A 20,580-nucleotide genomic window follows, 5' to 3' on the forward strand; every position below is an offset into this window, starting at 1 on the left:
TTCCATAGGTCAAAGGTCAATACTCTTACAAATGCAATGCTAACACTGCTTTGTAATGCACATGCATCTTTAATATAATGGACTTATAGTATTACATGTCTAAAATATTTAGCAAAATACTTAGAATGAGAACATGTGGTAAATTTTATTTTTTCAGATTTCACAAAGCAAGTTCTTTTTAAAAGCAAGAATAATAGACACAGGTTAAAACTTAATAGATGTAGAGGTAATATAAACATAGTGCTCAAAGAAAAATTGCTTTGTGATTGAGAAGTAAGCATAAGACTCAGAATAGGGTAAAACAAAAAGAAATGCATAATAAGTAAAATGCAAATATCACACAGTATACTCCTGACTGGTTCTCTCAGTGGTGCTCTGCTCTCACACTGGAGTACACACCACTCCTGCTCTCCTCTTGTGTTACTGCTCTGTCTCTGTTTCACTTTTCTGGAGGAGAAATTTAGTGCTGTGTAGTTGACATCTGCACGTGCGTCCTAAAGATATGGAGACAAAATACACATTTAACCACTGAAATCTCAATCAGACACCATTATCTGTTATTTTTACTTTGTTCAGTCATAATTTTAAAATATCAGCACGTACCATATTTTCTGAACTCTCACAGTGTGGACTACTGACAGTATCAGGAGAATCTGTAAAATAGGATATGCCACACTGTTACTATGTATGCTAGACTATAACAGAAAATAGTCCACATTTAGTGTATGGTACCTCTGCAGTATTTACAGAGCCTCCCTCTCTTCACACAGAGAATGATGATCACGAGCACACACACACACAACAAGACTGACAGAGCCACAGTCACTGGCAGCAGCTGCAGCTCTGGGAGCTCATCTGAAACAATAGGTTACATTTTATAAATCTGGTAGAAGTCTCATTCATATATATTTAGCACTCTGATTGGAGTTCTACTAAGTCAATCTGGAATTAAAATGGTTTTGAGGAAGAACGTTTAGTCAAATACTAATTACTATTTTGAATACTATTGCTTCACAATTTCATCTGCCTGTGTATTTGAGGTAAACACCTAAGATGAGCTGAGACAAGATGTATTTCCGAAAATCTTTGAAGTAAATTCATACTGTCTGTGTATTATAGTCAGTCAATTAAAATGTTCACTTCAGAGCGACAATTGTAGACGTAAAATATGACTTTTAGAGCAAATATGACGTACCTATGTTCCAGTGTAGTTCCTGTCCCAAACAGGATATGTCCACATGTGTGCACAGCGCAGTAGTATGTCCCAGCCTCAGAGGAGTGTTCTATAGTTTTGGACAGACTGTAGACACAGCAGCTGTAGTTTGTAAAGTGGGACACTGAGTCCAGTGTGAGGCTCCACAGATCCAGCTCTGAACCAGTGCACCTGCTGCTCTTGTGGACACTGGATTTGGCTCTTTTTGTTTTTGGGCTGAAGTGAGCACTGAAGAGACACTGAGCGTCCTGGGACCACTGAAGCAGAGGATGGACTCTGTGTCACATGATCACAGCTCTGTGAGTCTGCTCCATCTGTGCCTAAGACAAGAGCACACAGTGTCAACAGCTACTCTTTACTATTCACTTAGTATTCTAATACTTTACCATTAACAACCAAGAAGGTGCCATTCACAAAGTTCTGTCCATATCCATCAATCAATATGCAATAGTAGATTGCTTCGTCCTCTTTTCTGATATTTTGTATTGTAAAAACGTGCTGATTATCTACAGTGTTGAATTTTAAAACAATCCTGACCTGAAGGATCATTTACTTTAAGATCATCAAATACATATCCAATAAATTGCATCATGTGTCCTGGGGTTTGCTTGTACCAGTAGACTTGTTCATACTTAAAAGCACATGTAAAACTGACAGTGTCCCCAAGTTGGACCACCGTCACAGGTATTCGGTCCTCTGCACTTTGACCTGTTAAAACACACTCATAAATCACCATGTATTTCATATACTATTATTACTGTAGTTTTACTTACAGAAGGTGCTCAAGAAGATGAAGGCAGTTAGTGGTCTAATCATGTTTCTTCTGATGTTCCAGACAGACTTACATGAGTATTTGATGTCTTCTCATCATAAAGCAAGCTTTGAAAAGCGGAAATCAAGGTGATTGGCTGAAGCTCAAATTTTCCACCCCAGACGCACTCTGTCATTTTTTGGCCACATTCTAGTCTCCATAGAGATGTCACTGCTTTGCCCAAAAATGTTCCACAAAATGGCATAGACATATATTAGAATGGAAAAATCCATCACCATGAAGAATGCTCAGAGTATTAGAGCTCAGAGTAATGTTTTTAACTTTTAATCTCAAAGCAGGTGGCACCACTTTTCTTTTTGAGGTTTTGAGGTATGGTATTTTTGAGCAATTGAATAAATGTGTGAGGGCAAGATTCCTGACTAAAATACAACCTCAGCAGGAGACAAGCAGGTGGCGGACCCTCGACCAGAAAGGTTAGTGCACCTGCACCTTTAATGAACAAGTGTCTATCACAGTAAGAAATTAATCTGCCTTTATCAAAGAATATAATACAAAACATAAAATTTTTAAGACTCTAATCTAAATCGAAGGGACAGAAAAAAAAAGATGAACTGATGGATAATGATGTGACTTACCAGGTTGGGATGAATCCTTTATCCTTTCCCATAAAATCTAAATTTATATATATATATATATATATATATATATATATATATATATTATATATATATATATATATATATATATATATATATATATATATATATATATATATATATATAAATTTGAAATATGTTTTTTGTGTGGAAGCCAAAGGCCAAGCACCCAAACGAAGCAAAACAAACATGGCAACACCACCAGTAGTACTTCAGCCTATTTTAGAATCAATACTAACTATTTTATTTGTGAAAAATATAGAGAAAGTAAACACTTTGGCTATTTGTGAACAGGGAAAATGTCTGTGCTCTCAACTGGATGTGTCAAAAGTTAGATTTTCCTGCTTGTTACGCTGTTGCAAGGCTTTGACCAATCACTCGTCATGAATTGTCATTATTTGATCAAATAATCGTCATGATGCTCCACGCTTTTCATTCACTTTCAGCGAGGGTCATCCCCGATTGATAATGTATAGAACTATATTCAGAGTGACACAGAGTATTAATCTAGCATGAGCCAGGTAACTGTATCTGATTTTTATTTACTTAAAACTTGAAAGACAGAACTGGTTCAGTTTACATGGTTTCCTTAGTTATCTTGAGCATCTGAGAATCATAATAACAGTGATGAGTTTTTGAGTGCTTTTCAGAACTCTCAGACACCAAAGCAGAGTTTGCCATTTTGATAATGCTGACAACAACTAGCATGCTAATGTGCACTTCCTGATTATCTGCCAATAAAATGCCCTCTAACTAGAAGCAGAAAGCATGCAACTGGATTATTTTCACTTATACAATGTGTCTGTTCTGCGACAAGACACATTTTGCCAAAATACATGTAAAAAACATAAAGGACCTTTAAAGACAACAAAAAAGACATCATGAATAGGGGTGGGTTCATATAAGTTTTCTTCTTCTTCCACTCCTTTTTGAGAAATGTGCTTTTCTGTTGTTTACAATGTTTATGTAGTATATATGATTATTGTTACTCTCTTGGTACAAACTTGAAATAAAAATGAATCAATCAATCAATCAAAACTGAGATGCATTTTGTGTTAAAACAATTGCCATGTTCACAAAGTATTGACTAAATTTTCCATGTCAAAACCGCAGTTTCCGCAATGTGCATCTGTCTAAAGAACAATAAGTCTAACCACACAGCAGCTTCACAGAGCAGTGGGTTTTGACTTTGTGACCACTGCATTCTAAAAACAGAATAGACTTAGAGTAGACCAGCTAAGGGGGAACACAGGGGGACAAAACAAATGATAAACATGTATCCGTTTTGCTAAATTATTGTCACATGGTTCTACATGAGCCTACCTGATTCAGGAAGTGTGACATACATTTTGTGTTTTCACGCCATTTTGATAGACAAGTCAAAAGTTTTCCATAGCAAAGCTGCAATCAATACCATTTTAAAGTTAGTTTATTGATTTTAAGATGCTAAATGAAATGATTTTTTACTACATATCCAAAATATTATAAATATATAAATTTCGGGAGTAGCCTACACACTTTAATATTATGTTAAAGAAAAATAGCATGCTAACTAGTGCAATAATCAGAACAAGAAAAACAAAAGGCCTCGATAACTAAAATCCACCTTTCACACAGTATATTCCTGCCTGGGCCCTGTGAGGATCAGTCTCTCAGTGGTGCTCTGCTCTCACACTGGAGTACACACACTCCTGCTCTCCTCTTGTGTTACTGCTCTATCTCTGATTCACTTTTTCTGGAGGAGAAATTCAGCGCTGCATAGTTGACATCTGCATGTGTATCCTGCAAGTATGAAGACAAAACAAACATGTAACCACTGAAATCTCAATCATACACAAGTTATCTGTTGTTTTTAATGTGCTCAAAATTTCAAAATGTATCAGTATCAGCACATACCATATTTTCTGAACTCTCACAGTGTGAACTATTGACAGTATCAGGAGAATCTGTAAAATAGGATATGCCACACTATTACAGTTATGCATAGACAATAACAGAAAATAGTTCACATTTAGTATATAGTACCTCTACAGTGTGCACAGAGCCTCCCTCTCTTCACACAGAGGACGATGATCACGAGCACACACACACACAACAGGACTGACAGAGCCACAGTCACTGGCAACAGCTGCAGCTCTGGGAGCTCATCTGACAATATATAGCAAGGTTACATTATATAAATCTTGTAGAAGTTTCATTCATATGTGAAGCACTCTGATTGGAGTTGTATAAAAAAAATACACTGGGATGACAAATACTAATACTACTACTTGTCACTAGTCAAGTCCACCAAAAACCAAACTCACAAATATCATAAGAATTAATACTGCTGGGCAACAGGGGAAAATATACGTATGAGACTAAACACAGTAGTCCATAGAAAACAAAAAGAACAATAGCATTCTTTATATTCCCAGAAAGTCATCATTTGTGCAGTCAGTCAATTAAATGTTCACTTCAGAGACTACAATTTATTCACACATGTAAAATATGACTTTAAGAGCAAACATGACGTACCTATGTTCAGTGTAGTTCCTGTCCCAAACAGGATATGTCCACATGTGTGCACAGCGCAGTAGTATGTCCCAGCCTCAGAGGAGCGTCCTATAGTTTTGGACAGACTGTAGACACAGCTGGAGTTTGTAAAGTGGGACATGAGTCCAGTGTGAGGCTCCACAGATCCAGCTCTGAACCAGTGCACCTGCTGCTCTTGTGGACACTGGATTTGGCTCTTGTTGTTTTTGGGCTGAAGTGAACACTGAAGAGACACTGAGCGTCCTGGGACCACTGAAGCAGAGGATGGACTCTGTGTCACATGAACACAGCTCTGTGAGTCTGCTCCATCTGTGCCAAAGACAAGAGCACACAGTGTCAACAGCTACTCTCTTACTACTATTCACTTAGTATTCTAATACTTTACCATTAACAACCAAGAAGGTGCCGTTCATGAAGCTCAAAATAATTCCACCCCTTATTTGACAATAGTAGATTGCTTGATCCTCTTTTATGATATTTCTGATTTCAAGAACATGTTTTTTATCCACTGCGGCAAAGGTAAAACGATTTTGATCTTTAAAGGAATCACCAACATCATTTTGTTCATAGTATACAGTTGCAATTTGTTGCATTGTATGTCCTGGAGTTTGCTTATACCAATAAACTGCACTCGCAGTGTCAAGAAAATGTGAACATGTAAAAGTAACAGTGTCTCCAGGTTGGACCACTGTCACAGGTATTTGGTCCTCTGCACTTTGACCTATAAAAAACACACTCATAAATCATCATGTATTTCATATATTCTGTCAGTGTAGTTTTACTTACACAAGGTGCTCAGGAAGATGAAGGCAGTTAGTGGTCCAGTCATGTTTCTTCTGATGTTCCAGACAGACTTACATGAGTATTTGAAGTCTCGTCACCTTAAAGCGAGCTTTGAAAAGCGGAAATTGTAGCGATTGGCTGAAATACAAATTTACCACATCCTAAGCATAATGAAGGTCTGTAAGGTGGGTATGTAGGTCTCCATCGGACTTAAAGTTACAGATTTTTATGATTCTCTAATTATTTGGGGGATTATACCTGTTTTAACTATAAATTATAGTTCTGCAGAAATCAAGGAGCAATGACAGGTTGACAAATATGTTGAAAATTACATGAAGTAGAGAGTTCTAAAATATATTGATGGCATCATACTAGGCAGACTTTTATCCAAAAGACACCATTTATATACAAGAAACACATTTCTTCTGATTTATTACTGATACATTATTTCAAGTTTTTTTTCATATTTTCATTTGTCAAATAATAATATCTATGTAGATTAGAGGAGTTATATATAAGAGGACTAAGGGAGTGTGTGACGTTACCACAGCATTGGGCTCCAGTCGAATTAAGACATTTCAGGCTAGCAGTTTACTCATTTGGAGCCAAGATCCATAGTTGGAAATCTGAGCATGTGTATCATAGCAACCAAAGAGTCACCCGGGAGTGAAACTGTTTAAGGTACATACATTTTCAATAGAATGTTGCCCAATCACGCCCATCCAATATGGAACGTGGTGGCTTGTGGGTAAGCTCTCTCTCACTCATATTGATATTTTGCAGTGACATTGTGCTGGGGGTGTTCTACATGTATCTCTGTGGTGGAATGTTCAGCAGTTACCATGGTGACACAATGTACACATTATCAAACAGGTAGTCTAGTCTAGTTTAGTCTTCCTGGTTTAGTCCTGGTTCAGTCCTGGTCCCCTCATGTTACAGGTCACTGTAGGACAGTACTGGAGACATCATGAGCCTATATGCAATTTGAACTGAAGACAGTTCCTGCACTTTGGAGTTTATTCAAAGGTACAGTATAGTCATTTCAAAATTAGCATTGTATTGCATCCTCACTTGACACAATTTTTCACTCAGAAATATAAATCTAACACACACACACCCTTGACAAATGACTATCAAACATCTTTACCTGCTTCCTCTGATTCTTCCTCTGGTTCTGTGTCTGTGCCTGACTCAGACTCTGACCTCTCACTGTCCTTATCCTCTTCAAGGTTCACATTCACATCATTCTCCTCATCACTGGACACAAGCTCATCCTCACTCTCCTCTCTTGGAAGAGCTAAGTCTGCCCTGTGACATAGAAAAAGCTGGTATGCATGTTCTAAGGATGAAAATGAACAGGTTTAAGCTGATGACAGTACAATGAAGGTAAAGGTACAAAACAAGCAGAACACAATTATAAATATTTAACTATATACATTTCTATTATTTATATTACATAACCTTCCTTTTGCAAAAACAAATTTTCTTTAGTGAGCAATTGATATAGTTGTCAATAACTCATATAACATATTAATAAAAATGTTGGAATAACATAATTAAATAAATTTTATGTTTTCTGGTTAAAATGTTATAAATAATTGCAAACATAGTGTCAGGATAGTGGAAGTTTTTGTTTGTTTGTTTTTAACTGAAACTAAGGGGAAACTAATAATGCATCAAAATCAGTTTTTGCTTTGTTACGTTTTGTTTTTTACGGTGGTCAGGAAGTGTAAAACACGTTTACATTTCACAATACACATTAACAAGTTTGAAAACAAAATTACATTTAAACTACACATTTACATCTTGAAAACAAATTTACCTTTCATAAAACACATTTGCAAACAAATTTGCAAACACATTTGCAAATAAATAAAACTTGTACAAGAGCCGAAACAAATGCTTTTTTGTTGATTTACAGATGCTTCCCGTGTATCAATCCAGAAACAGGCTCCAAGACAAAGAGGAAGCGTGGAGGCATCATTGCACATGTAAGCACTCTAATACGCAAACTGGTAGATTTTGAGTGGCAGACAATGTAGAAGGAATTACAAAATGTTTTAACAACTTGAGAGTATCCCTTTTTGTCATGACCTGTGGAATCCATTTTGGCAAACTGGCCCATTGCCATAATCCCTATAGTCATAGCAGTAGGTTTGTTAGCTTTATTGTCAGTACAAGATGTTTTTTAGATTGGTGGAATTCTCTCATCAAACTCATTAAATACACAATCCAGCAACTCCAAAACACTCTGGTGGACAAGTTGTGACCAGCACATTCACCTCTCTCTTTTTACCTCAAAAACAACAGTCTGGTAACGTCACATTATGATCTCATATTGTGGCAAATGTGCAGATCATAACTTGTGCACCAGAGTGTTTTGGAGTTGTTGGATTGGGTATTTGATGAGATTGAGGAGAGAAACCAAGAAATCCTGTAAGCCTCCATAGCGGTAGCTCTGAGCAGCTCACATCTCTGCTCCACCAATCTGAAAACAGTTTGTATAGATAATTAAAGGTAACAAACCTATTCCTAGGACTATAGGGATTATGGCAATGGGCCAGTTTGCCATAATGTTGAACTATCCCTATAAAATATGCCTGAATTGTAGTGGTTGTACTGTTGTACATTTTTGCTGTTGCACATTTTAAATAGTTCATTTTTAACAGTGTTTGTAAAGGGTGTCCCATTTGTCCCTCGATTCCATTGGCAGCCATTTTGATTGCATGTAAGAGCCAAAAAATCTACTTCCTGTGAGAGGTTTTACTGTTGCACATTTTGACAGTTGCATTTTTTTGCTGTTGGACATTTTATACTTTTATAATTGTTTAAAACTGTTAGTATGCTTACGATTTGTACTGAATGTGTTGGGTGCATGTTTGTCCAGGAAACTGCCTATGAATATTTCTGTTGAATATAATTGCACTTTGCACTTAGCATAAGCTTGATTAAAAAGTGAAAACAAATCATCATATCGTTCTGTTTTCTACTTTGAGCATAAAGTGAGAGGGTGCAGTAAAATTACAATTAAAAAATTTGATTTTACAGTATATTACGCTGTTAATTAAACTGTAAATTTACAGTAAATTATTGGTTAATAATTGCATTACTTTTACAGTAATTCAACATAAATATTTTCACAGCAGTTTACTGTATTTATTTCACAGTTTAATGTAAGTTCACAGCTAATTACTGCTATATCACAGTAATTGCTAGGGCATGGCAAATGTGAATTTACAGTAAAGTGTTGTTTCATCGTAAATTACTTTGAAATAATTACAGTAAAATGCTTTGAACTATTTACAGCAAATTGCTGTGAAATTAATGCAATTATTAGCCAATAATTTACTGTTATTTCAGTGTGAGGTACAATTATATTTTGGTATGCATAAATTGTGAGGTGTATTTGATGTGCGATATGTGTGTACATATGATGGAGTGTGAGTCCTCAATTAATGATAATAATATATAATAGGGCAGTATAATTTCTATGTACACAGCACTGGTACAACTCGACATGTCTGTTTTCAAACAATACAACTGCTTAATGTAATTTTAAAGGTGTGCAGTTTCTTACTTTTACTGGTACTGTAGTTGATTTTTTTTTTTTTTTTTTTTATTGAATATCAGCACATTTTAGTAAAAAAGAGCATTTAAAGGTGACCACTTTTTGAGCCATGTTACAATGGTGTTCATCATCATACACTTACTCAGAGTTTTGATTGATTCCTGCATGTTTTTTGTAAAGGTACTTTTTATTGTCACTGTAGGGAAATTTGACCCATTTGGTTCAATGCTCAGAAAAAAACAGTTTTCACCTACACCCATCCAGGCCCACAGTATACATGTAGGGTTAAAAATGGCATGTCGTCATGTAGTTTCATCAATAGAAATGGGGCATATCAGTTTTAGATTTTTGAAAAGGAAGTCAATAGATCTTTTTTATTAGTGAACCATTTAAGATCAATATTGAGGTTTATAATGAACAAAATCTAAAATAATTGATCTGTGTATTGTATAGTTTAATATTAAATACCACAAAAACATCATATGTCTTGTTTAAATATATTATATTTGTGTCTCAGATGATTGACAATATTTTTATACACAAAATATCTAATTTGCAAAGAGGTTGGGCTGAATGAAAATACCCAACACATTGCAACATTCAACAATAATATTGGACTGTACACAAACTTGCATGAAGAGTAGGCTCTTATAAAGTTTCCCTCCTCCCTAGTATCCCCCCAGCATCTCACCGTCCCATTCACTCTCCTCTGTCTTACATTTACCCCCTCCAATGTCCAGGCCCTGGGGGGGAGACATCTTATAAAGGTCATCCAGTTGGATCAAAGTTAACAAATTTAATGAAGCTACTAATGCTTTCTCTTTGAGTCTTTCTGAGTCTTGACAGACTTGAGTGTGACAAAAAATAAACCCAATTTATGACGTCATTACACTGGATTTCCAGTAATTCTCACTGCCATATAATGTATCATACATACATAAAAATATTCTCCCACTACATACAAGGTATGTGTTTCTCCATTAATTTTCACAAATAAATATATTAAATATATTAAAAATCTAACAAAACTAATTGAACAACCCCTTTCTCAGTGCATGCAGTGTGACATTTTGGATTTCTTCTCTTATCTAATCTTGTGTTGAAACAGCCTTTCCATCATCTAATATGATTAAATAAGATTGTGGGCCCTGCCCTAAAACTGCACTTCAAACATTGTGAGGTACTATATATCTAATGTTCTTCGCCCACCAATTAGAAGAGGAGAAATGACTTTGTGGCCCAAATCAAATGAATCTAAACAGGACGTTTTGTATATTTTTCTGGTCTACAGTTTATGAACAATCCCTTCCTCAGTAGCACACAGATGAAGCAAGAGACTGAAGTAACTTTTGTCTTTTCTGTAGATTCTCCTCAAGGCACTGAATGATAACAGGGTCTATTTTGGGGTCAAATTTATTAGCAAACCAGTGACCGTCGTCAAGTAGCCAGCGTATTTCTGCCACACCATAGATGCAAATACCCCGTATGTGCACACCAGTGCAGCGTGGGTACAAATGGCCCTCCAGTTTGGACCACTTGACCAGCCTCGTCTTACTCATTTCAGCAGTGACATCTGGGTGTGACCGGGGAACCTCTTCCTGGTACACCAGGCAAACGTGCAAGGGTTGCCCAGAAATGTTCATCGGGGGAGTAGGTATCTTCACACCAAGCCAGAAAATCTTTGACCACATCAGAGGATTGCATATACTCCACAAATTCCCTTGACAGGACAAAGTAAGCACTGCCGGTAAACATTTCAATCCCATGAGGCGGTGGCTTCTTCTCTCTGTCTGTTTTTATGGGTAATTGTTTGTATTCATGGTTGACATCTTTAATTTCATGGTGATACTTATATCTTTCACTTTTATACGGAGTAGGTCTGCAAGTCTCTAACATGTTTGCACCTTTTAATTTGGTTAGTTCATTCACTAATTCAGTATTGGGTCTGAGGGGGAAATCCTGTCCACAAAGGTTGATAATGTACTTCCACTTAACCTCTGACTTCAAAAGGTCTGACATGCAATGCAAATCTGCCTTTAATCTGGTAATGCTGGCATAGACCACATATTCTCTTTTTGAAGCAATCATAACATTTGGCAAACACCGGGCCAAGCTTTCCATTGCTGAACGGAACTTATCTGAAGACTTCTCATCGTAGTGAATACAGAAAATATTGTTAGGAGAATATAATGCTTTGATAAGTCTCTCCACCATCCAGGCATATTTGTGGACAACTAATGAATACGCCAATGGGAAGGTTTTTCTCCTCCTGTGACAAGCATACATCGTTATAGCCTCTAGACTTGAGGAAAACATTGCAATTCGATGTGAGATTGACCAGGCCATCATCCGATTCCTCCACAATGTGTTTCCTTAATGTTAAAGCTCTCCACACTTCCATGGGGTCCATGTCGTATATTGCAGAGCAGTCCACATTGAATCGGTGAAAAGTCTGGAGGTCCAGGGGAGCGGGAGTGGTGGTGAAGTGATCCATATTACTGTTCCTCAAGATCACCATCAGCATGAGGCTCAGGGCCAAGGCTGCCAACAGCCATGACAGGGCGCCCCTCCACACTCTGATCTTATACATACAAAGACAAATAACATTCAAAGTCACACTCTCAGACATAAAAGTATAAAGTGAAAAATAATAACATGTGAAGTGTCGACTACTCTGTGAAAAAAAAAAAAAAAGAAAAGAAAAGAAAACAGAAAAGTGTAACTTACTCTATTAATGAAGTAGATTTCCATGTAGTTAGTCTGAGTTTGGGCCAAATTATCAATGAGTGCATGAAAAGATGCTCGATGACTCAATGTTGACTTGCTACTGTCTGTAGGTTAATGTCTTAAGTAATGTTATCTGAAAATGATTATAGACTCCCAGAAAGAGGCGGGCAGGTTACACCTTCTCTGTCCAACTATTGGCTATTTTTATCTCCTTGCACTTTTTGTGATGCTTTTAATTTAGGAGGGACTTATATAAAGGATGGGTCAAATGCAGAGGACAAATTTCTCTGTGAAGATAATATGAAGACAAGGCAAAACAAATGAGAAAACTAAAGAATATCTGAAAGAAAGGTGCAAGTAACACAAATTCAAATCAAGTAATCTATGGTCAAAATAAAACTTGTGGCTTGATTTACTTACAAAAAGAGAAATCTACCAAAACCTTAACTCAAGAGCACTGGTAAATATTTACCAAAGGTAGCTACTGTTCCATCAAACAAAGTAATAACAAGAAGAAACTTGTTAAGCACGTTCAAGTACTTCAACCACACAGAGCAACCTTTACTTCTGTAGCCTACTTTTAGTAGTAAGAGCTTAAATTTGTGCACCTGCTGCTGTTGTGGACACTGGATTTGGCTCTTTTCGGGCTGAAGTGAGCACTGAAGAGACACTGAGCGTCCTGGGACCACTGAAGCTGAGGATGGACTGAACACAGCTCTGTGAGTCTGCTCCATCTGTGCTAAAGACAAGAGCACACAATGTCAGCAGCTGCTCTGTTCTATTCACTTAGTATTCTCATACTTTACCATTAACAACCAAGAAGGTGGCGCTCATGAAGCTCAAAATAATTTCACCGCTTATTTGACAATAGTACGGTAGATTGCTTGATCCTCTTTTCTGATATTTCTGATTTCAAAAACATGTTTTTTATCCACTGCGGCAAAGGTAAAATGATTTTGATCTTTAAAGGAAACACAAACATTTTTTTGATCAAAGTATACAGTTGAAATTTGTTGCATTGTATGCCCTGGAGTTTGCATGAACATGTAACAGTGACAGTGTCTCCAGGTTGGACCACTGTCAGGTATTTGGTCCTTTGACCTATAAAAAACACACTCATAAATCATCATGTATTTCATATATTCTGTCAGTGTAGTTTTACTTACACAAGGTGCTCAGGAAGATGAAGGCAGTTAGTGGTCCAGTCATGTTTCTTCTGATGTTCCAGACAGACTTACATGAGTATATCTGAAGTGTCCTCACCTTAAAGCGAGCTTTGAAAAGCGGAAATTGTAGCGATTGGCTGAAATACAAATTTACCACATCCTAAGCATAATGAAGGTCTGTAAGGTGGGTATGTAGGTCTCCATAGGACTTAAAGTTACAGATTTTTATGATTCTCTAATTATTTTGGGGATTATACCTGTTTTAACTATAAATTATAGTTCTGCAGAAATCAAGGAGCAATGACAGGTTGACAAATATGTTGAAAATTACATGAAGTAGAGAGTTCTAAAATATATTGATGGCATCATACTAGGCAGAATTTTATCCAAAAGACACCATTTATATACAAGAAACACATTTCTTCTGATTTATTACTGATACATTATTTCAAGTTTTTTTTCATATTTTCATTTGTCAAATAATAATATCTATGTAGATTAGAGGAGTTATATATAAGAGGACTAAGGGAGTGTGACGTTACCACAGCATCGGGCTCCAGTCGAATTAAGACATTTCAGGCTAGCAGTTTACTCATTTGGAGCCAAGATCCATAGTTGGAAATCTGAGCATGTGTATCATAGCAACCATATTGCCAGAGTCAGACCATTTCTCTCTCAAGCCAGTGCAGAGACTTTAATACATGCTTTTATCACAAACCGTGTTGATTACTGCAATGCTCTCCTTTCTGGTCTTCCAAAGAAATCTACAGCTCCATTGCAGCTCCTTCAAAACTCTGCAGCACGACTGCTGACAAGGACCAGGAAGAGAGAGCACATCACCCCAGTACTGAAGTCTCTGCACTGGCTTCCTGTGAGCTTCAGGATAGATTTTAAAGTTATTTTATTAGTTTATAAAGCTCTTAATGGTCTTAGTCCTATTTATTTATCTGATCTGCTTTTATCATATGAACCCTCTCGGACTCTCAGATCCTCAGGTAGTCTTCTTTTAACTGTCCCAAGAGTCCAAACTAAAACTCACGGTGAGGCGTCATTCAGCTTTTACGGCCCCCATTTGTGGAACAGTCGACCTGAGGATCTGAGGTCCGCTGCGAGTGTTCATATTTTTAAAAGTAAACTCAAAACGTATCTTTTTAATTTAGCTTTTAATTGAAACTTGTATCTGTTTTAACTTAAATTATTATTATTATTATTATTATTATTATTATTATAGTATTATCAATAGTATTACTATTACTATTATTATATTTATTCTAAATTAAAACATCATTACTGTTTTACTTTGTCTCCATTTGATTTTAGCTCTCCATTTTGATTTTTATTATAACCTTTAGGAGCTTTATGTTTTTGTTTTATGTTTATGTTTAAATTGTTGTATATATGGATGAAACAATGGGGTGGGGTGTGGGGTTGCTGTAGTTTTTAATTATTGTATTGTAATTTTTCTGTTGCATGTGAAGCACTTTGTGCTACATTTCAAATGTATGAAAAGTGCTATACAAATAAAGTTTGATTGATTGACTGAAAGAGTCATCTGTGAGTGAAACTGTTTAAGGTACATACATTTTCCATAGAAAGTTGCCCAATCTCGCCCATCCAGTATGGAACTTGGTGGCTTGTGGGTAAGCTATGTCCAGTCATATTGATATTTTGCAGTGACATTGTGCTGGGGGTGTTCTACATGTATCCCTGTGGTGGCACAATGTACACATTATAAAACACTGTCAAAAAAGTATAAAAACACAGAGGAAGTGAGAGCTTCAGGGTATATTTTTTTCAAAGTCCACAACAGGTCGAAGCTCAGACAGTGAAGATCACCAAACTTGTAGTGTAAAAACTTACTGTGATGAAGCGAACTCATGCGATTAATCGCGATAACATTTTTTTATTTTTGCCCAGCCCTACAAAATACATTTAAACAACTAATTTTCAGGAGATTGTGATAACGTTTGAGCATTCATGGTCCTGAGACACGAACTGACAAATTGTAGGATAATGCTAGCTAGCTTGTGACTTCAGTTATATGTGTGAGAGACTGCTTTAATAGTACAAATCAGATCACCTTGTGTAGTTCCAGCTAAGTCAAGTCTATGTCCTGGAGTTTGCTTGTACCAGTTAACATGTTTTATAGTAAATAGAAGAACATGTAAATGTGACAGTGTCTCCAGGTTGGACCAGTGTCAAAGGTATTTGGTCCTCTGCACTTTGACCTGGAAAAAAAAAAAAAAAAACCTTGTCCAGAAATGTATCACCAACATTTAATAGTTAGTGTAGTTTTACTTACAGAAGGTGCTGAGGAGGATGAAGGTGATGAGTGGCCCTACCACGATTTCTTCTGATGTTCCAGACAGACTTACATGAGTATTTGATGTCTCCTCATCTTAAAGCAAGTTTTGAAAAGCGGAAATAAATGTGACTGGCTGAAACACACATTTACCACACCCACAGGCGCACTGTGTCAATTTTCTGGTGGATGGTCTGTCACCTTCTTGTCTCTATGGAGATGTTCTTGTTTTGCCCAAAAATGTTTCACAGACAAGAGTAGATGTAAATATAGCATAATAGTAACATGTATTAACATGAAGAATCTTCCAGGATAAAATAAATTTAGTCTGGAAGATTTTTTCAATCTTTCAACCTCAATGGAGACCAGCAGGTGGCACCACAATTAGGTATTTTTGATCAAATGAATAAATGTACAATAGATAAGTTAAATGCTATAAAGAGGAAGATTCCAGGCTAAAACATGACAGCAGGAGATAAGCTGGTGGTGGATCTTCCACCAGAAAAGTTACGCAAGTCTTGTTTCCAAAGTGAACTGACTTCATCACAGACTATTGATGCAGAATTATGCAAACAAATGTGAATGAAACAAAGCACATAAAAAGAAGAGTGGAGTTAATAACATTCTAACATGGCTTAAAGCTCACGTGTCCATTTCATGTGATGATTGATTATTATTACCTGAGGTACAATTATATTTTGCTTTGTGCATAAATTATGAGGTGTATTTGATGTGCGATATGTGTGTACATATGATGGACTGTGAGTCCTCAATTAATGATAATAATATATAATAGGGCAGTATAATTTCTATGTACACAGCACTGGTACAACTCGACATGTCTGTTTTCAAACAATACAACTGCTTAATGTAATTTTAAAGGTGTGCAGTTTCTTACTTTTACTGGTACTGTAGTTGATATTTTTTATTGAATTTTATTGAATGTCAGCACATTTTAGTAAAAAAGTAAAAAAGAGTATTTATAGGTGACCACTTTTTGAGCCATGTTACAATGGTGTTCATCATCATACACTTACTCAGAGTTTTGATTGATTCCTGCATATTTTTTGTAAAGGTACTTTTTATTGTCACTGTAGGGAAATTTGACCCATTTGGTTCAATGCTCAGAAAAAAACAGTTTTCACCTACACCCATCCAGGCCAGGCCCACAGTATACATGTAGGGTTAAAAATGGCATGTCGTCATGTAGTTTCATCAATAGAAATGGGGCGTATCAGTTTTAGATTTTTGAAAAGGAAGTCAATAGATCTTTTTTATTAGTGAACCATTTAAGATCAATATTGAGGTTTATAATGAACAAAATCTAAAATAATTGATCTGTGTATTGTATAGTTTAATATTAAATACCACAAAAGCATCATATATGTCTTGTTTAAATATATTATATTGTGTCTCAGATGATAAAAATTGTCCAGAGTTTATGAACAATCAGCAAGAGACTGAAGTAACTTTTGTCTTTTCTGTAGATTCTCCTCAAGGCACTGAATGATAACAGCGTCTATTTTGGAGTCAAATTTATTAGCAAACCAGTGACCGTTGTCAAGTAGCCAGCGCATTTCTGCCACACCATAGATGCAAACACCCCGTATGTGCACACCAGTGCAGCGTGGGTACAAATGGCCCTCCATGTAGGACCACTTGACCAGCCTCGTCTTACTCATTTTAGCAGTGACATCTGGGTGTGACCGGGGAACCTCTCCTGGTACACCAGGCAAACGTGCAAGGGTTGCCCAGAAATGTTCATCGGGGGAGTAGGTATCTTCACACCAAGCCAGAAAATCTTTGACCACATCAGAGGATTGCATATACTCCACAAATTCCCTTGACAGGACAAAGTAAGCACTGCCGGTAAACATTTCAATCCCATGAGGTGGTGACTTCTTCTCCCTATTTGTTTTGATGAGCATTTTTTTTGTATTCATGGTTGACATCTTTAATTTCATGGTGATACTTATATCTTTCACTTTTATACGGAGTAGGTCTGCAAGTCTCTAACATGTTTGCACCTTTTAATTTGGTTAGTTCATTCACTAATTCAGTATTGGGTCTGAGGGGGAAATCCTGTCCACAAAGGTTGATAATGTACTTCCACTTAACCTCTGACTTCAAAAGGTCTGACATGCAATGCAAATCTGCCTTTAATCTGGTAATGCTGGCATAGACCACATATTCTCTTTTTGAAGCAATCATAACATTTGGCAAACACCGGGCCAAGCTTTCCATTGCTGAACGGAACTTATCTGAAGACTTCTCATCGTAGTGAATACAGAAAATATTGTTAGGAGAATATAATGCTTTGATAAGTCTCTCCACCATCCAGGCATATTTGTGGACAACTAATGAATACGCCAATGGGAAGGTTTTCTCCTCCTGTGACAAGCATACATCGTTATAGCCTCTAGACTTGAGGAAAACATTGCAATTCGATGTGAGATTGACCAGGCCATCATCCGATTCCTCCACAATGTGTTTCCTTAATGTTAAAGCTCTCCACACTTCCATGGGGTCCATGTCGTATATTGCAGAGCAGTCCACATTGAATCGGTGAAAAGTCTGGAGGTCCAGGGGAGCGGGAGTGGTGGTGAAGTGATCCATATTACTGTTCCTCAAGATCACCATCAGCATGAGGCTCAGGGCCAAGGCTGCCAACAGCCATGACAGGGCGCCCCTCCACACTCTGATCTTATACATACAAAGACAAATAACATTCAAAGTCACACTCTCAGACATAAAAGTATAAAGTGAAAAATAATAACATGTGAAGTGTCGACTACTCTGTGAAAAAAACAAAACAAAAAAAAACAGAAAAGTGTAACTTACTCTATTAATGAAGTAGATTTCCATGTAGTTAGTCTGAGTTCAGGCCAAATTATCAATGAGTGCATGAAAAGATGCTCGATGACTCAATGTTGACTTGCTACTGTCTGTAGGTTAATGTCTTAAGTAATGTTACTGAAAATGCTTATAGACTCCCAGAAAGAGGCGGGCAGGTTACACCTTCTCTGTCCAACTATTGGCTATTTTATCTCCTTGCACTTTTTGTGATGCTTTTATTTTAGGAGGGACTTATATTCCAAAGACAAAACATCCAGAGCAGTTATTTATCAAGTATAGGCCTTCACTAGCCTTGACTTACTAAAGTTGTCATGGATATAGTAGCTAAAACAGCATGATGACTGAGTGGCTAGCACTAGCATGTTTCACAGCAAGAAGGTTCCAGGTTCAATCCCTGGGCATTTCAGTGTGGAGTTTGCATGTTTAGGTTGGGTTTCCTCTGGGTACTTCGGTTTCCCCCATCAACCCAAAACATGCACCAGTGGTAATATCCTCCAACTAATGTAGTCCTGACCAAGCAAGATCACAGAGATTAGTTCCCAGTCGCACCATATGCTGCCCATTGCTCCTGAGATGCCCCAGCACCATTAAAGGATGGGTTAAATGCAGATGTCTAATTTCTCTATGAGGAAAATAAAGTATCTTCTTCTAAAATGCACTTTAAAGAGTAATCCAACTATCATATTAGAAGTAGCCTCGGATACAAAGTAATAGTCCAAGAAATTACTCAAGATAAAACAAATGAGAAAACTAAAGAATATCTGAAAGAAATGAGTAAGTAACACAAATTCAAATCAAGTAATCTATGGTCAAAATAAAACTTGTGGCTTGACTTACTTACAGAACGAGAAATTTACCAAAACCTTTACTCAAGAGCACTGGTAAATATTTACCAAAGGTATACTGTTCCATCAAAAAAGTAATACCAAGAAAAAACATGTTAAGCTGTTTCAAGTACTTTAACTGCACAGAGCAACCTTTACTTCTATTGTTTGTCGATTTGTAGCCTACATTTACTCAAGTAAAAATGTATGATAGCTTAATTTTGCCCACCAGTGATAATGTTCTGAAGAAGTCATATGAAATGACTTGTCTTGAACTTGATGTGCCTGTAATTTGACATTTTGGATTTGGCCATGTTCTGTTATTTAATCTTGTGTAACCTACATTGCCTTTTCACTAACTTTCACTAATGTGATTAAATACGATTGTGGCCTTGGCCTAAAACTGCATTACAAACATTCTGAGTACAATATAACTAATGTTCTTCTGCCACTGAGTAGAAGAGGAGAAATGAAAACCTAGTGGCTCACATCACATGAAACCAAACAGGAGGTTTTGTGTATTTTGAGGTCCACAGTTTATGCTTCTAAAGAAAGACCAAATTAGATCTGAACTGAGTTAAAATAAATACCAGTTTTTACGATAGAAAAGAGTGAAGTCATAGTATTGTCTTAGCTCGTCCAAACAGAAAGTGACTTTTTTTTTTTACAAGAAAATAGCACAGCACTGATGCAGCGATTTCTTTCTGGATTTTGTGCTTGTGGTGCTGTCATGCTAGAGCTTCTAATGTTATGAGACAAATTTCAATGTGTGAATTGTATGGTCATTTCGTAATGTTTTTCTCAGTTGCTTTGGCATATTTTTCTGATTGAAAACTGACATTTTCAAAAGTCATTGTTCAGTCTCCATTCATTCACTTGTGCAGATCATTAAGTCAGTATCCTGTTTGTTTTTCCAAAGCAAATGCTTTGATTTATAGTTTAAAATGACATTGTACAATTGCCTGCTGGTTCTAACAGTGTCTTGATTTGGTCTGACTGTTCAAAATGCATTATTGAGTCTCATCTATTTGGACAAACCATTCAAAACATTTAAGTATTGCCTCATCGTTTGGAACCATGGCCACCAAAACTATAGTTTTCTACTAGTTTTTCTTAAACAGCCTTTAAATGTTTTCTTGCTGTGTCTTGACTTACTAAGTTGTCAGAGTTAGAAGCTA

The 20,580-nt window shown here is 36.7% G+C and overlaps 2 protein-coding genes and 1 pseudogene across 2 annotated transcripts in view; all 3 read right to left on the reverse strand.

Moving 5' to 3' along the window:
- Window positions 1-2,029, reverse strand: part of LOC129410550 (beta-1,3-galactosyl-O-glycosyl-glycoprotein beta-1,6-N-acetylglucosaminyltransferase 4-like) — a 5,441-nt gene extending 3,412 nt beyond the window's left edge. Inside the window, exons 1-6 of the mRNA XM_055159005.1 lie at window positions 1,987-2,029; window positions 1,751-1,921; window positions 1,339-1,533; window positions 733-855; window positions 604-653; window positions 357-494 (exon numbers count right to left, since the gene is read on the reverse strand). Coding sequence (XP_055014980.1) covers window positions 357-494; window positions 604-653; window positions 733-855; window positions 1,339-1,533; window positions 1,751-1,921; window positions 1,987-2,029 — 720 coding nt within the window. The remainder of the gene's footprint in view (window positions 1-356; window positions 495-603; window positions 654-732; window positions 856-1,338; window positions 1,534-1,750; window positions 1,922-1,986) is intronic.
- A 2,319-nt stretch (window positions 2,030-4,348) lies between these two features.
- LOC129410551 (uncharacterized) lies at window positions 4,349-13,088 on the reverse strand. The gene is made up of 5 exons (XM_055159006.1): window positions 13,061-13,088; window positions 5,159-5,485; window positions 4,667-4,789; window positions 4,538-4,587; window positions 4,349-4,423 (listed from the first exon to the last, which is right to left on the reverse strand). Exons 1-5 carry the CDS (start codon window positions 13,086-13,088, stop codon window positions 4,349-4,351), a joined length of 603 nt encoding a protein of 200 aa, XP_055014981.1.
- Window positions 13,089-17,161: 4,073 nt separating this feature from the next.
- Window positions 17,162-18,634, reverse strand: LOC129410552 (beta-1,3-galactosyl-O-glycosyl-glycoprotein beta-1,6-N-acetylglucosaminyltransferase 4-like; annotated as a pseudogene).
- Between the last annotated feature and the right edge of the window lie 1,946 nt (window positions 18,635-20,580).

The sequence above is a fragment of the Boleophthalmus pectinirostris genome, unplaced genomic scaffold (assembly GCF_026225935.1).
Source record: "Boleophthalmus pectinirostris isolate CB_2022bp ecotype Guang Dong unplaced genomic scaffold, ASM2622593v1 HiC_scaffold_23, whole genome shotgun sequence".
In the NCBI taxonomy this organism is placed as follows: Eukaryota; Metazoa; Chordata; class Actinopteri; order Gobiiformes; family Gobiidae; genus Boleophthalmus; species Boleophthalmus pectinirostris.

Bases quoted from the DNA above. Each gene is read 5' to 3' on its own strand.
- LOC129410551 (XM_055159006.1), bottom strand. From the start codon at position 13,088: ATGAGCGCCACCTTCTTGGTTGTTAATG. The intron at 5,486-13,060 runs GTAAAGTATGAG...TCTTTGGCACAG, and splicing joins CACCTTCTTGGTTGTTAATG to ATGGAGCAGACTCACAGAGC. The intron at 4,588-4,666 runs GTACTATATACT...CCTATTTTACAG, and splicing joins GCTCTGTGCACACTGTAGAG to ATTCTCCTGATACTGTCAAT.